This window comes from Podarcis liolepis (assembly GCF_965112155.1).
Source record: "Podarcis liolepis genome assembly, chromosome: 3".
In the NCBI taxonomy this organism is placed as follows: Eukaryota; Metazoa; Chordata; class Lepidosauria; order Squamata; family Lacertidae; genus Podarcis; species Podarcis liolepis.
The window spans coordinates 11,883,402-11,901,346 of NC_139557.1; the positions used below are offsets into that span (position 1 = coordinate 11,883,402).

The 17,945-nt window shown below is 45.6% G+C and overlaps 1 protein-coding gene across 3 annotated transcripts in view; it reads right to left on the reverse strand.

Annotated features, from left to right (window-relative positions):
- Window positions 1–17,945, reverse strand: part of PLCB1 (phospholipase C beta 1) — a 479,313-nt gene that overhangs the window by 80,834 nt on the left and 380,534 nt on the right. For all 3 annotated transcript variants that reach the window (XM_083495891.1, XM_083495892.1, XM_083495893.1), the window contains 6 exons: window positions 17,074–17,198; window positions 15,318–15,472; window positions 9,742–9,906; window positions 6,510–6,609; window positions 2,954–3,058; window positions 1,752–1,861 (listed from right to left, as the gene is read on the reverse strand). In XM_083495891.1, the coding sequence (XP_083352017.1) occupies window positions 1,752–1,861; window positions 2,954–3,058; window positions 6,510–6,609; window positions 9,742–9,906; window positions 15,318–15,472; window positions 17,074–17,198 (760 nt within the window). The remainder of the gene's footprint in view (window positions 1–1,751; window positions 1,862–2,953; window positions 3,059–6,509; window positions 6,610–9,741; window positions 9,907–15,317; window positions 15,473–17,073; window positions 17,199–17,945) is intronic.

Sequence of the window (17,945 nt, forward strand, 5' to 3'; positions counted from 1 at the left end):
TTTACCCTTACCGGACTTCCTGCACATCGGGCATGAGTCAGATATAGTCGAGTTCATTCAATGCCTAAGTCAATAACGCTCACAGTCTGTAATCAATAAAGTTGTGGCCAAAAATTGCCCAATAACATTAACATAATATCTGTGTCCTGGTGTCTTTTTTACAAGGGGGTGGTTGCGGGGTCTAGACACACAACTTATTCCACTCTTCTGAAATAAAAGCTGTCTGGGCATTGGTTCCTTCACCTGACCCTGACCAGTTTCTAAGGCTAGGGAGCAGCTACTATTAACAGTCTTCCTGGTGCACACTGCTCACGTCATACCTAAACATTGGCCATGCTGGCTAGGTTGATGGCAGTTGGGAGTCCTACAACATATGGAGGGCACCAAGGCTGGGGGGAGGCTCCTAAAAAGAAACTGATATCAGATGCAATTGCCTCTAGCTGCTGCTGAATCCAGCCCATTCCTTTCTGCCCTTGCACTATGAGAAAACCTGTGACCCGAAGGAGATAGGATTAATAAGCAATGAAACCGGGGAATGGAACACTGAACTGTCTTGGGGCAGCAGCTCACCCAAAACTAGTCTGGGGATTTTGACTCCTCCCTTTCTGCCCTTTGACACTGAAGAGACTTATAGGAAGAGACAAACTCAGTATACAGCTCACCGATGGATCAGCCAACAGCTAACATTCAGGAAAGTGAGATGGATGAAAGGAGAACAGCTACAATGACTTAATAGGACCTGGGTTGTGAGGTGGTGGGGATAAGATACGCAATGTGGTATATCAGAGAGGATAGAGGCTTGTATCTGTATTTCATTACTTTATAGAAGCCACCTTGGGGTAGAAATACAACATCACTTAGCTGATGAAGAGATGCATCCATCTCTGTGGTTATTTATTATAAATATCATTCTGCCTGGGTCCAAAATGCAGCTTCTTTGTGTGTGCGCATGTGGAGAAGATGCTTATACAAGTCTTTCTCATCCGCTGCTGACATGCAGCTGTTTCGAAGACAGAGGAATTGTTTGCAGAGGGATCCCTCACCTGGCACTGATATACAACTGCATCTTAGGCCACACAGCAGATTTATCAGGCATGTTAGTGCACTTAAGGCACTAAGCTAGGGACTTGCATAGAGTCAGAAGGACGGTTTATTTGAATGTGAAATCTTAGCATAGATCAGGCTTTCAGACAAACGCAAATCTATCACCATATCGCAATCATGCTTGAGCAAAACTGCAAAGTGGCCAAGCTGAACCAAACGTTCTGCTACCTGGGATGTCTCTATCCTCTTTACTCCATGGTCTTTTTGCTACGTTTATTTTTTTTGTGATACTGTGACATTTGCAAAAAGCAGATGTGAAATGAAAAGGGGACAAAAATTGGGCAACAAAACCAGAATATATCGTTCAGAAAAACATCCATTATTCAGTCAATAAATAATTTTGAATGAACCTCGTTTGTTTTCCTTATCAAGAATACAGTATTGCAAATCAGATAGGCTGGGCAGTGTAAATCTAGATTTAAATCCCCTTTCCATATGTGGAATTAATATTTAATATTAAAGTCCCAGATTTGTGTGAACAGATTTGGCATTAATGGCAGGGCGAGTGGAGGGTGGGTGTGGAGACTGAATCATGGCAGACCTACCATGGCCAAACTCTCTTTTCCATTTCCTGAGGGGATTGTTCTATCTGCAATGCATCATCAAAGCAATCCCTCCGCTACATTTCTTCAAGCCCAAATTCTCACCTCTTTCCTGACTTCTTCTTCATCCTCCAGAGTCAGCGCTGCCAACTGATTTGCTCTCTGCTCCATTAAATTCACATATCTGATAGGGTTGGATAATGCCTCAATAACATCTGGAAATGAAACAGGAATTTAGAATCAAACTTGGATTTGGTTTCAAAGGGCTATATTTATCTATCTGTTTTACAGATATGAAACAATCATTTAACAATCCTAAGGTTGTTCTTTTCATTTCTAATAAGAAATCAACATAGACTAGAATCATTCAAGTTTTCCTTGAAGAAAAACAACAGCTGGCTGTATTTTATTATCTTCCCCCACACTGACAGGGCAAATCTATACAATGAGACTGACTCTCAAGTAAGTGTGCATGCCCTTGCAGCCTAAATTCACAAGTGACACATGGTAGACTAAAATATATCCATAGCACTGATGATGAGAGATGGAGTGCTATTAATATTATATAGCCTCTTTAAAGATAGAGAATTAAGGCCCAGAGAACACAACTTGGAAAGAACTCTTCCAGATTCTCCATTTGCTCTGGGATTGGGACTCAGATCTGCCCAGTCTGATCATCATCAACTGTCTGTTTTAAAATAGACTACATCAGTAGTCTAAAAAGAAAAGGCAGCACTATGGAACTAAAGAACACTGTGTGGAATCATTGACAATTACAGCGGTAACTGCACATCATGTTGGATGATGGACAGCAACTTCTCAGAACACACATTACAACTTCTTGATAGCTAAAAGGTAAAGGTAAAGGTAAAGGGACCCCTGACAGTTAAGTCCAGTCGTGAACAACTGGAGTTGCGGCACTCATCTCTCTTTACTGGCCGTGAGAGCCAACGTTTGTCCACAGACAGTTTTTCCAGGTCATGTGGCCAGCATCGCAAAACCAGAGCAGCGCACGGAAATGCCGTTTACCTTCCCTCCAGAGTGGTACCTATTAATCTACTTGCACTTTGACGTGTTTTCGAACTGCTAGGTTGGCAGGAGCTGGGACTGAGCAACGGGAGCTCACCCCATCGCAGGGATTCGAACCGCCGACCTTCCGATCGGCAAACCCTAGGCTCAGTGGTTTAGACCACAGTACCACCCGCGTCTTGATAGCTTGTTATTGCTGATCACTGTATGAACTTTATATAATTTCAAAAACACACAAACAAAATGTTCAATTTGATGCCTACAGATTTTATAGTTACCTGCATAAGTATCAGGTACGTAATCTTTAACCTCGATGTATACAAATATGGCTGGCAGTGTCAAGGGCTGATTCCTTTCATTCCTCAGGCAGATATAGTGATAACCTAGAAAAGGAAGCAGGACAAGGTCAACAGAATTTTTATAACTGACCACTACAGTGTAATAGGCATCAAGGTGACTCATGAGGTGCTGGAAATGAGCCAAGGTCCCTAAACATAGCATCCCACTCCTTAGCAATTTCCCTGACATGCTTCATTATCACAGATGCTCCAACTGTGGAAGGCAGGGAGTGCTTGTAATATTCAATGCAGAACTTCCACCCTTAAGCAATGTATGTAGAAACAGGTATGGCCTCCTTTGCAAACAACAGTTGTGAAGAAACCCTCAAAAAAAAAAAAATTATGGCAAATGTTTACTGTTGGAATGACTGAAACACAAGGGAGAACACATCTGGGACTCTTGGAAATAGTCTGCTTCCTTAGGGACCAGTTTTGGAGCTTCCCTTGGGATCTATGTTTATGTGACAGAATACTAAAGACAGTGTTAGTGCCTTGGCTATACCTGCTTGCAGGTTTTCAGTGTGCTAAAAATAAAGAAACACTCTTTTTGTGTCACGGAAGAAGAGTATATGGGATTCTTGGAGGCAAGTCTTTTCAGTTTCTCTGCTAAAATCATGACTATATTTTAACAACACTATTGGTCTATTACAAGTCATTTAGTAAGAACCAGGCATGGCCGAGAGCCCCTAATCTCTCCTTGTTTTAAATTGGGGGCATGAGCAAGACTAGCAGCAGGAATGGAGGAGGTGTTTGAAACAGAGGGTTCCCTCCCTTTCCCTTCTTTTACCCAAGCCATGTTGGTTTGCAGACTGTTGAGAAGCAAAATGATGTGACATTATCAGCCCTGGAGATAAGTCACCCCCAATTAGCCCCTGGGTTTTGCTTTATTAGTGTGCTACCTGGGAGAAGGAGGGAAAGAGGGAGAGGCTCCCCTTTTCTAAACACTTTGTGTGCCCTTTCTGCTGGTCTCACCACAACTTGGAAAGGAAGGGCAGGGAAGTGGAGGCAGAATATGTTCTTGGGAGGGCTGGTAGGGACAGCAGAGGGCACTGGGAATCATATAATCATAGAAGTTCAGGGTTGGAAGGTGCCCCAAGAGTCATCTATCTAGTCCAACATTTTGCAGCTTGTTAATGTTGGGATACTGCCAGGGAGATAAAGTCCATCATGGCCCCCAAGCCGGCTGCCGGACGATCCATCGATCTCCTGTAGTCACGCAGTATGAGCTATTAGCGACACGAGTTTCCTGGAAATACCTTGCCACATTCCAGGGCTCATGCACACTCGTATCAGCAGATAATGCACAGCCAGAAGTCTCACTCAGGAGAGCATTATTTACAAGCTTTTATTCAGCATTGATCAGAACAAAGAAAGACATGACTGTCTGCATCAGCGTCTTCGACAGAGAGAGAAAACGAAAGCAATAGGAAACATAAACATCCTGTGAACAGGACATGCGCAGACTCTCTGACTCACAAAGCCTGCTCCCTTTTAAGGTGGAACGGAAATATCCTAACAGTTAATACCTCCTCTCTTCTAAGGTAGACTGCAGTGAGCTTCCATGGTCTATTCCCAGAGCTGGTGATGTTTGCTGGCATCTTCAGTAAGAACAGTATATAGAGGAAGAGGGTAAAGGAACAGGCAGGGAGATGGCGAAGGATGGAAAGTGAGCATTTCAGGGGGCTGGACTCGATGAGCAGATCTCCAATTCTATGGTTGACACTGTCAAAGCTGGGCTCTCAAGTTGCAATAAGCTTAAAAAAAACCTGGCACACTAGAGTCCTCATAGTTCAGCTTTCAAGGTACACAGAGAACCTGCCCTCTTAGTTCATTTGGCTCATTCCCTCATTCAAAGGTGCAATTGGGTAGGTACCGTAGTTTTCGCTCGATAAGACGCACTTTTTCCCTCCTAAAATGTAAGGGAAAATGTGTGTGCATCTTATGGAGTGAATGCAGCGGGGAGGCAGGCAGAAAAAGCCCCCCCGGCTCTTGGGAGCTTCTCCCCAACAGGGAGAACGGACTGACGCGGCCAGTCAGTCCCTTCTCCCTCCTCGTAGAAAAGCCCGCAGGAGCCGTGCGCTCCTTAAAGGGTGTGCGGCTCCTGTGGGCTTTTGCGGGAGATGGGGGAATTCCCCCACCTCATAGAAAAGCCCGCAGGAGCCGCATACCCTTTAAAGAGTGCGCCGCTCTTGGGGGCTTTTCCCCGAGGAGGGACAAGGGACTGACTGGTCGCGTCAGTCCCTTCTCCCTCCTCGTAGAAAAGCCCGCAGGAGCCGTGCGCTCCTTAAAGGGTGTGCGGCTCCTGTGGGCTTTTGCGGGAGATGGGGGAATTGCCCCACCTCATAGAAAAGCCCGCAGGAGCTGCACACCCTTTAAAGAGTGCGCCGCTCTTGGGGGCTTTTCCCCGAGGAGGGACAAGGGACTGACTGGCCGCGTCAGTCCCTTCTCCCTCCTGGTCGAAAAGCCCGCAGGAGCCGCGAGCCGCTCCTGTGGGCTTTTGCGGGAGGTGGGAGAATTCCCCACCTCCCGCAATAGCAGGGAGAAGGTCTGGGAGAAGCACATAGGCTGCGCACAGCCTGTCCGCTGCTCCCGGAGCTGGGGGGGGGTGTCATATTTTTCCCCTTGATTTCCCCCTCTGAAAATTAGGTGCGCCCTATGGAGCGAAAAATACGGTAGTTTGTTCTGGATGGGTTTACACTCTATCTGAAGGAGCAGGTGTGTTGCTTGGGGGGTACTCCTTGATCCAGTGCTGTCACTGGAGGCTCAAGAAGCACCAGCAGCAGCAGCAGCAGCAGCACAAAATCTCCTAACTACCTCTGTTCCTGAACTGATGTAGCTTAGCCACAGTGGTGGTCCATGCTCTGGTAACCTCCCAATTAGACTACTGTACATTAGAGATGATTCAGAAGTTTCAACCAATGCAGAATGCAGCTGCCAGAATGCTGAGCAGCATAGCTAACGGCAATCATTCAACACAAATTCTACAGGATTTGCACTGAGCTCAATTCACACTATTAATGTTAAAATATAAAACTCCAAATGCATTGTGGCAGAAATATCTGAAGGGGCACCTCTCCCTGTATCATATTGCCTCTGTATTAAGTTCTTGATGTCTTCCCACTCAGTAGAACCCCTAGCACAGTGACACAAGATAGGGCCTTCACTGTAGTGGCACCTTATTCATAGAACCCCCTTCCCTGGGAGGTACAGCTGGTGCCACTGTTTTCTGGCTTTCAGCACTAGTTGAAACCATACCGATTCACTCAGGCAATTGGATGAACTGATTTGATAGTCAGCTTTAAACAGATTTATATCCTTCTGTGGTACTATTAATTTAGTTTTTGGTCTTCGTTTTGACTGTTAGCTTGATATTTTTGTTTGTTTGTTTGAATGTGTGGATATCTATGCTGTAAACTGTCCTGGAATCATAACTGCAGAAGAGTGGTTCAGAGATTAAACAATAAATAAAGTGAATAAGAAGCCCAGATTGTCCTACCTGGTCGAATTGCTGATACCGGCAATATCCGATGACCAATGAATTTCCCTCCTTCTTCATAGGCTGCTATCCTCAGACATGCCAGGGAAGGCAGAACAACCTAAATAAATATATTTTGGCGGAAAGTATTTAATGTTTTCTGGCACACCTTGTGCACAAAGCAGGAATACTGAGACACGCTGTTCAGCAACTTAAGATTGGTAGTATTCTTACATTGTTCGCAGTGCTGCAACAGTTCAGCATGATCTGCAGATCTCAACTCACTTCTTAAATACCAGAAAGAGCTGGTGACCAGGACATTGCTACCTGTCACACACTCTTGCCATCACCATATATTTATCTTTCTCTGAGTCTCTTAGCAACAGATGTGATGTCATAGTAGTCTTCCTAACTAGGCAAGCACATATATCACAGTCCACCTGGCTATGCTTTGATCAAGCTGCCCCCTTTCCAGAATTTCAGCCTCAATTGATGATACACAGGATCTTGGAAACCCTACAGCTGACAGCTTCTAAATACTGTAGAACTGGAGATGGGTAGAGGGTAGAATCCATTGATTCCAAATTCTGGGTTCCATAAGCACCCTTCCCCTGTCACACACCAATACACCACAGAAGTATGTGCCCTAGACTTTCATATGACACATTTGGTGGGGAGGGGGGAGTCTGACCGATTTTGAGAGCAGGTGGGCAATGTTTATAAGATGGGATGGTTCTCACAATTGGACTGTTCACTTTATTTTACACAGCTGCAAGAGGATCTCGCTTTTCAGGTCAAATTTCAACACTTGTTTGCTTTGACAAATAATCCACCATAAACTTATACAATTAGATTAAACATGTTGTTTGCTAAAGCTTTTCATTCTTCCTCCATAATTCCTTTTATTATTAGAAAAAAAGAGATATGGCAAGTTTTTCCTTCCCTATGTAGCACCTAAAAATAAACTCATTATATATTGTCTCTCCAGAATTAGTTTTAGGATTTCTGGGCAGGACACTTTTCACATCTCTATTACCCAATGCGGTGGCTAAGGCAGAGCTTTCCAAACTTTTCATGTTGGTGACACATTTTTTAGACCTGCATCATTTCGCGAATAGTAATTCAGTTTTACCAGCAACCCGGAGGTTAAACTAAGCCCTTTCCAACCCTGGGAGGAGTGCAGGGAGCATTAACGTGACACACCTACACACTGCAGCTGACACACTAATGTGTCGCGACACACAGTTTGGAATGCTCTGTGATCCAAGCCATTGCTACTTCATCTCAACCAGCTCATTCTCTGGGCCGCAGGCAACCTCAACCTCTGCACCCTCTCCAGTCTGCAATATAAGGATGGTTATACATGCCTGCTTAGCAGGGATGCTGTAAGGATGACAATATATATATTTATATAATTGCTCCGAACACTTGAAAGTGATATGGTTTGGCTTAGTGTTACCTGCATGCTGAGCCACTAAATGCTTATGAGATCTTTTATTCTTCCCCAAGTATTCTTTAGATGAAGCACTCCCAGCCTGCGTGGCTTTGACTTTCATGTAGGATGTTGCTTGCCCATGATTATCACAAGGGCATTGTCCTTGCAAGATGTAGAATGAAGGGGGTATGGCAATCAGCACTGGAAACACTTGGTGGCAGCTGTGGTTTCTCATCATTTACACACAAGCAAACTAGGGCTCTTCCCCTGTGGACGACGGTGGAGTCTCCCCCTTGAGGAAGAGGAGGTGATGGCAGAGCAGGCACTAGGGCTGGGCATTACCTGGTTTTCAACATCGTGATATATCATCAGCTGAATATAATGGTGTACTGATATATCGGGACACGGGTGGCACTGTGGGTTAAACCACAGAGCCTAGGACTTGCCGATCAGAAGGTTGGCGGTTCAAATCCCTGTGACGGGGTGAGTTACTGCTCGGTCCCTGCTCCTGCCAACCTAGCAGTTCGAAAGCACGTCAAAGTGCAAGTAGATAAATAGGTACTGCTCCGGCGGGAAGGTAAATGGTGTTTCCATGTGCTGCTCTGGTTCACCAGAAGCGGCTTAGTCATGCTGGCCACATGACCCGGAAGCTGTACGCTGGCTCCCTCGGCCAATAAAGCGAGATGAGCACCGCAACCCCAGAGTCGACCACCACTGGATCTAATGGTCAGGGGTCCCTTTACCTTTACTTTGCTGATATATCACGATGTCCAAAACTGCCCAGCCCTACTCTGGACCACTCCTACATGTGCGAGCCAGAGCAAGCCCCCATATCACTCTGGTTCCCGCAAGGTGGAGCTGTGGGGGGGCTTCATCAACTGAGGGGCAGGCAGCCTGGTACCCACCCAACTCTCAGCGGAGCAGTTTAAGCAAGTTGTTCCCCCTGCCTTTGGCTTGGGCAAGCCAGAAACGGGAGCGGCGCTCTGTTAAAGTGCTCTGCTGAGGCGTGGGCAGCTGTGCGTGAGCCAGAGGTCGGGGGGACTCAATCAGCTGAGAAGTGGGCTTCTTTAAAATGCCCGCCTCTCAGCTGATCAAGGCAATTTGAGCTGGTTATACTTCACAGCTTCCCGGCCACTGACAGTGCAAGCAGGCAGACGAGAGTGAGGTATGCTGTGCTGGCGGAGGCCAGGGAGCTGGGATCTACTGCCAGCTCAAAAAGTCTGAAACCGGTATCGCGGTTTGAACGTCATATTGGTTTCAGACTGTGAATCATAATATTGCCCAGGTCTAGCAGGCACTGACTCTTAGGCACTGACTCAAATGGAACAGAACTGGGACAAACAGAATTTCACCTGCCCCCCCCCATATTACCATATTTTTTGCCCTATAGGACACAGTTTTTGCCCTCCAAAAATGAAGGGGAAATGTGTGTGTGTCCTATGGGGCGAATGCAGGCTTTCGCTGAAGCCTGGAGAGCGAGAGGGGTCAGTGCGCACTGACCCCTTTCGCTCTCCAGGTTTCAGGAAGTTATCCGCAAGCCTGGGGAGCCCACGGGAGTTCCCGCCGGGCTCCCTAGGCTTGCGGATAGCAGCCTGTTCTGGGGGCTGGGGGCAGGGTTGAGGGACGCTTGGGCTTCCCCCGCCCCAGCCCCACGCCTGGGGGGGAAATAATTTTTTTTCTTTATTTCCCCCCCCCCAAAAAAACCCCTAGGTGCGCCCTATGGGGCGAAAAATATGGTAATTTTCTGAATTGAAGACCAGCAGCCAATAATACTATAAAGCTTTTTTTCAGTAGAGGAAACAAGAACGACAAACCTACTTTCTTAAACACAATGGCCTCTTCTTCCCATACAGGATTCACTGCATTGCCTTGAGACGGCTTCGTCTTGAGAGCTTTTCGCCTTGTGTCCACTGGCAGACCAAACATGTCCACTTCTACGTAGGTCCCGACTTTTTTGTCCGACAGCAACTGCCCAGAAATGATCTAGAAATGCAAGGTTTAGGCATTCAGTGGCAGTGTGGCAGATAGACTAGAATGTCTCTAAAAACTAAAGCCTTGATTGTGAATCTAATACAGCCAGACAGCTGGGGGGATGGCTGATCCACACTTTGGTTTGCATGAAGATGCTGTTTTCATTGAAGTGACACCTAAGGCCACTGTGTTTCATGGGACTGTGGTAATGCCTCTTGGACTGCTGCAACAGTATCAGTCACGCCAGCCGTAAACTCATCACACCAGCTGGGCTGTGAACATGCCTGGTAGCCCAGGTGCTCCTGAAGTTAAACACTTGGGGGCTGCTGGCACTATGAACTAACAACAGAAAGCAATGCATTATAAGCCTGTATAAACCTCTGAAACTTGAGCTGCAGCTCAAGAACAAATCTGTTCAAACTGGACTGTGCATGCACAAATGTCACAAGATTATCCTTTTTCTAAAAAGAGAGAGAGAGACTTCTAATGGTACTTATGGAGCGAGGCTGCAGCAGAATAGCAGGCGGTTAATATGAGGGGAAGAGAATTGAAAACCTAAGATTCCCCTCACATTTTTCATCGTGAAAAGGAAAAACATCCCCACAACCAATCAACCCTAGTTGAGAATAAGAAATAAACAATAAACTTTTATTTTAAGTCTCCATGCTTTTATTTTTTTCTAGGTTGGCTGGGACTCCAAGGCCTTAATAATTATTTTTTTAATTATTATTATTAATAATAATAATAATTTGAGTAAACTGAATACTTGTGCTGGTTCTTTTAGTTTACACAGTTCTGTACCTTTTCTCTGTGATATAAATTATTTTCTACAAGATTATCTGACAACAGGAGAAGTTAGAAGTTTTGTTACACTATTTTATTGTCAACTCAATATCGTATGTGTGTACCGTATTTTTCGCCCTATAGGACGCACTTTTTCCCCTCCAAAAATGAAGGGGAAATGTGTGTGCGTCCTATGGGGCGAATGCAGGCTTTCGCTGAAGCCTGGAGAGCGAGAGCGGTAGGTGAGCACCGACCCCTCTCGCTCTCCAGGCTTCGCAGACCTCTCTGCAAGCAGCGGGAACGCTCCCGCTGCTTGGGGAGAGTTGCCTCCATGCCGAAGCCTGCGCGCGCTGAGATCAGCGTGTCCAGGCTTTGCAGACCTCTCCGCAAGCAGCGGGAACGCTCCCGCTGCTTGGGAAGAGTTGCCTCCATGCCGAAGCCTGCACGCGCTGAGATCAGCGCGTCCAGGCTTTGCGGACCTCTCCGCAAGCAGCGGGAGCCACCGCTGGGCTCCCACGGCTTGCAGAGAGCTGCCTGTTTGGGGGCTGGGGTTGGGGGAATCTCGGGCTGCCCCAGCCCCGCGCCTGGGGGGGAAATATTTTTTTCCCCTTTATTTCCCCCCAAAAAAACTAGGTGCGCCTTATGGGACGGTGCGTCCTATAGGGCGAAAAATACGGTACTTCATAATAAAATGAAAGTTTTAGAGCTGAAAGGGACCACAAATGACTTTGTGGGTTTCGAACCCATGACCCCAAATTAAGGGTCTCATGCTCTACAGGCTGAGCTCTTTAAACCAGCACAGAGTTTGGGGGTTGGCACAAAACCTGCTTAAAAGCAGAACACAAGCTGGATTTTGTGCCAAAATCCAAAATGGGGCCCTAATTTAGAAGTATTTGAAATTCTGCTAGCATATTCTGTGGAGGTAGCTGATAAACGGTATAAAACTGGAATGTGGGAGTATTTCTTTCTGGACAAGGGCCAGAATTTGTGCTATATACGTATCTCTGAAAAATTACTGCTTTCCTATTCTTCTGTGCTTGCAGTCCCAACACACATAAGTAAATTGAAGCCTGGCCAATTTGCTTCATTTATGCTAACCATTTTCTCAGTTTCATGGCCTCCACTCATACCATTTACTATAATCACAATACAAGCTTCGCTGGATAGGGAGACAGATCGCAGCCCCCACAACTTAGGTTATGGCTTATTTGCGGCCATTCTGACAAGGGAGTAGGGTAGGAGATGGGGAAATGGGACTACAGGTCGCCATATTCTGCTATGTGCACCCAGGGAGTAAGACATTCTGGCCTTGTTGTGTTCAGTGAGTAGGCTCAAGTCTTCTCAGCGCCTTCTCTGACATTGACCATAGGGCAGGCTTAAACTGGAAGGAGACTGGAGTGAATACTTTCCCTTTTCTTAATTATTATTTTATTTATGATTTTCAGTTTTAAACATTTCAATAATTTCACAATCATTTTAACGTTTCAAAACTCGACTTCCTTCCCCCTCTTTCTGCGGTTCCTTAAGTTTATTTTTAATATTGTCCGTACATCCAAATTAACTTAATTTACTCATTTATTCATCTACTTTAAATATATACTGTTATAAAACACTGTTATATATAACAGTATGTTATATATATATAACATACTGTTATATATACTGTTTTATTAAAAGTCTGTTATCTTGATTTTTTATTTTTCTGGTAAGTTTCGCCATTTCTGCATGGACTGAATACTTTCCCACTCTGTCCCACCTCCAGTGTGACTTCATATCCGACAGTGCCCTTCTCTTCTCCCCCAGTTTGGGGTTTGGGGTGCGCTTGTTCACCCTAAGCTCTCAATAGGCATATGATGGCCATTGGTTCTAGAGCTGGAAAATATGCTTTATCCTGGATGGAATACCAGACTGGCTGAGATGGCCTTTCACTATTCCCATAAAGATTCCTTCTTTTGTCACGTTTGCTTTAATTTCCAGTCACAGCGGCACCCTTGCTTGGGGAAAGAATTCAGCCTTATTGGTGTGTGTGTGTGTTAGCATTTCACTCCTCAGTTGCTGGATGTGTGATTGTTACATCACATGTCAGTGTTTACTTTCTAGGCTTGGAATGTGTGAGAACGGAAGCCAGTCTTATCTTTAATAATAATAATAATAATAATAATAATAATAATAATAATAATAATAATAATTTATTTATCTCCCACCCTCCCCAGCCGAAACTGGGCTCAGAGTGACTAACAACAGTAAAACTTGTACTGTACAGTTACGCCTCTTGTTACGTTTGCTTCAGGTTAAATCTTTTTAGGTTGCGTCCCGCAGTGACCTGGAAGTACCGGAAAGGGTTTCGCCACCTGTGCATGCACAGAGGCTCAAAATGATGTCACGCGCATGCGCAGAATCACCGAATCGTGTCCCATGCATGCGCAGACGTGGGTTGCGTTCTACTAATGTTGCGAACAGGGCTCCGGAACGGATCCCGTTTGCAACCAGAGGTACCACTGTACAGTACTTTTGTACTTTTCTTTCTCTCTCTCTCTCTTGGAGAAAAAGTGAGAGCACACCATGATTGCTTTGTCCTGTATATATTGCTTAATAAATCACTTAGAATGGAACACTCACACTCCAAGATCGTTTCTGCTATACTCTGCTGAGTAAACGTGTACTTGTCTTTTGATATGTGTCGCTGGTGCGCAGTGGTGTAGCGTGGGGGGTGCAGGGGGGGCCGGTCGCACCGGGCGCAACATCTGGTGGGGGGGGCGCTCGCACTCGCAGCTCTCTGCCCCTACCTGCCTCACTCACTCTCTCTCACTGCAGTGCTGGCTGTGCGAATCCGAGCCGCCCACTGTGGAGGGGGTGGGTGCCAGGCGTGTGGTGCGGAGAGAGAGCGAGGGACTATCTGGGGGAGGGACAGTGCAGCGGCCGCCCAGCGCAGCGCTGAGCGCGGGAGAGAACCACACCAGACCAGACCAGGCAGCAGCAAGGAGAAGCTGGCAGCGGCGGCAGGTTAGGGGTTAGGGGGCGCAAATTACTTGCCTTGCCCCGGGTTAGGGGGCACAAATTACTTGCCTTGCCCCGGGTTAGGGGGCGCAAATTACTTGCCTTGCCCCGGGTGCTGACAACCCACGCTACGCCGCTGCTGGTGCGCACCAGGACTGATTTGTGAACGTCCCGGGCTGCACTTCATCAGGAAGATGCCCGGAGAGGTCTGTCTCATTCCGGGGGCTGCGTGTGCCCCCCAGGCGTGTTCCGACAGGGGGCAGGCTGGGCACCCCACCATTATTCTTTAGGGCAAATTTCCTTAGGAAGCCCCAAGGGCTTGGGCACCCTTTGCCAGAAGAGCAGCTCAAGTGGACCATTGTTATTGATATTATTATTGCAACTGCTAATGATAGCAGGACCTAAGCGGGCAGAAATGCCATTTCATTTGTCATATCTCTCCCAGTAGGTGACATGTGTCTGAACGCCATTATCCTCACATGTCAAGCTAAGCCCCTCCCTCCTTTAGAGGAGGTGGGATGAGTGCTGCACGCCCCCACCACACACGCGCGGTGGCCGGCTCTCAGCCTCTGCGTGATTGAGGGAATCCCCGGCCGTGTCATCCCCAGGACAGCCAATCGGCTGGCTTGGGGTGTGCGGCCTGCCCAATTTAATGCAGGGGCGGTCGGGGATCTACCACTTTTGCCGCCTCCAGCTGCTCCGGTTTCCCACCCACCTACCCTTTAAGGTTTTGTCTTTGACCTTGCTATGGACCTCGGTTGGTCGCCGTTAAGGGGCCTGGTAGGAATATTTTCCACTTGGCAAATTGGCACCAGCCACTTGGTTTTTCGCCTACCTCGTAGCAAATCATCACAACTTCCTTGGCATTCACGGTTAGGCATTGGTATTGGTAGTGTTATATAGATGGAAAAGGGGAGGAAGCACATCACCTCCCCGCATATTGAAGGGTAATCTGATAAAGGATTCCGGGGGGCGTGGGCCTGTCAGAAGCCTATGGAGGTGAGGGCCTAAGGCACGCCCCCAAGTGGTGACCCCGGAGGAGTCCCTAGTTGATGTGCATCAGCAGGACTCCCCCTACTGGTGGTTAACCCTTCCCGGACTTCAAGCAGAAGGGCTGAAGCTGGATAGTGGGTTAGGACCAATGCCTAAGCCAATACCACTCATCACCTGTAACCAATAAAGTTGTGGCCATATTTAGCCCATTAACCTTAAATAATTGTGTCACGTGTCTTTATTTCCACTGGGGGGGGGGGGACTCGCCACGCAATCAGATGAGTATTGTAATAAAGCTGTCACTTGACTTCGCTCCCAAGCGGTACATCAGCTCCCTTTTCTTCGCTGCCGGTTTCCTGTTTAACAGGAATGGAAATGGGGAAACCCAGCCAGATGGGTGAGGTATAAATAAATAATAATAATAATAATAATAATAATAATAATAATAATAATAATTTTCCCTGGTCACTGACTCCAATAAAATATTAAAAGAAAATATATTGCCTTCACAACTGATGCAGCACATATGCATTTCTTAACTTGGGAATTCGAACCCAAGTATGAATCATGGCACAAGAAGTCATTTTGGTGCTTAACATTCAACAGCCACACCCTTGTGACAATTATTCCATTAGCGACTGCATACATACCTTCACGGACAAGGTGTTTGCTACTATTCCGTCTACGATACCTTCGCTAAACGGATCAAAGTGCTTGTCTGGTCTTCTCATAAATTCTGGTTTGAGTCTGTACCCACTTTTGCCATTATATTCATACATTCCCATATTTATTTGCATAGACAAATCTAAGCAACAAAAAAAATAGAACGTTTCATGGGACAGGTCAGATGCAGAAGTTTCTCTGTAGTTCTAGCACATTTACAAAAGAAGAATCCTGAAATTCCACTAGAGGTCTCCTTTCCTCTTTATATGCACATGATTACCGTACTGAATTCTTTTATATATAAAAAAAACCCTCATTCCACATATGCTATATTATGGTTTTTTGTGGCCTGTTCACACAGTACTTTTAAAACTACACCGTGGCCATCTATAAATATTGGATATATAATGTGTAGACTGTTCTAACAATAGCAGCATCTAAAGGGCAACTACCACTGCAGACATTACTGTGACTACACTACTAAGCTCCTGGTTTTACACCTTATATTGCCCATTGTGGAATGTGCCTGGCAATAGCCATAGCTGCCATAGTTTGCGTTGGCTGAAATGAGCTCTTGGTTGTCCATTTTTGTCTACTTTAGCAACTGAAAACTAGTAAAACGCTAAAGTCCCCGATACCTTCAGCATTGCTAGAAGCAAAACACAAACTACCTATTCAAGAAGCTGAAAAAGAAATTCCAAGGCACAACAATTATCATTCTCTTTATGGGAACTAATTTTCCAGCTTCTTCATAAATATCCATTGTTTCTATTTAAATCACAATTGTATGTTTGGAAGGTGTGCTTCTTTTCAGGCGAGTACTGGTTGTCCTTGCTTCTGGTCCACTTGACATTTAGTTGTGGGGATACAGTTAATATCTGTTTTACTAGATAGTTGCCTGCTATGGTTAAGGAAAGGTTAATGTGAGTTGCTTGGTGTTATGTACTGAGCTGAATAGGATCCAAACTGAAGCAGTCTGATTGGTCCTAGAACAATAGGATCCAAATTGCAGCAGACTGATTGGTCCTAGAACAATAGGATTCAGAATGCAGCAGTCTGATTGGTTCTAGAACAATGCAGCAGTATGATTGGTTGGCAGGAACCACCCAATCAAGCTCCAGATATAAGTGAATCCACAACCTGATTGGCTTACAGTAGAATAATTGCAGCATTCACTGATTTATAATTACTGAACGGGCTGCCAAATGTCATCAAAATCAGCAGTCATTTTCACAGAGGAGTAAGGGTTTTCATTTGATGGTTGACCTCACATACTATGGACTTTTTTTATTAAAAAAAACTGGTTTTGGACCATGCTCCATAATTGCCGCAATGGAATCCTTTACAAAAGCAACAGATATATTGCTGGATTGCATAAATGGATGAACCTGTACATTACGCTGCTTGTCATTTTAGCATTGTGATTCAAGAAAGAGAACCACATGAACGATCACCCCCCAAAATCCATTTCTGAGTGTGCATATCCACAATGCTAATTCTATTTGCTTACTCAAATATTCCACCATAATTAATATCCTTTCCCAGGACATAGAGGGAATTCTAATTAGTGGATTGTATACAACTAAATTCTATTCAAAGGAGACCTGTTGGAATTAAAGAACTTATGTGAGTCTGATTAACGTTGGATACAAACTAGTGTCTCTTAAAAGAGTAGTCCAATTAGACAAGTTCTTCAGAAACCATACACAACAACTAAAGCAAGTGGTAGGCTGAATTGCTTACCTACAGTTTGGAAGTTAAGAGCAACCATTTGACAGCCGGCATTCCAGAAGAGCTGAGGCATATAGTTTGAGGAATCAACACGTGTCCCTTTTGGATAAATTCGGCTCAGCTGCATTTTGTTATACCTAAATTGTGAGTGGTTAAGATAAAATACAACTGGAAAAGCTAACCTGGCTTGAAGAGTTAAACACAAATATTGTACACCTTACCTACAATAACTGATAATCTGATTGATCTGGCACATGACACACTCCTAACAGACATGGCAATCAGCTTGTAGGTTATAGGGCTATGCAAGCCCATCTCCAATTCGGGCCCAAATTTGGCAATTTGGGTCAGGCCCCAGTTTGGGCTGGATCAATTTGTGCCTCGTCTGATATGATCTATATTGCAGATCTGGATCGTGATCTGTGAATACTTGCATTAGAAAACCAAAAAACCCCCACAACCTCCCCCCCACCCCCACATAGGTCCATGGTAGCCCCTCAAGAGAGGATTAATCCTGCAATAATAATAATAATAATAATAATAATAATAATAATAATAATAATAATTTATTTGTACCCCGGCCATCTGGCTGGGTTTCCCCAGCCACTCTGGGCGGCTTCCATAGAAACCAAAAAACACTAAAATATCATACATTAAAAACTTCCCTGAACAGGGCTGCCTTAAGATGTCTTCTGAATGTCAGGTAGTTGTTTATCATTTTGACATCTGATGGGAGGGCGTTCCACAGGGCGGGCGCCACTACCGAAAAGGCCCTTTGCCTGGTTCCCTGTAGCTTTGCTTCTCGCAATGAGGGAACCGCCAGAAGGCCCTCGGCGCTGGACCTCAGCGTCCGGGCAGAACGATGGGGGTGGAGACGCTCCTTC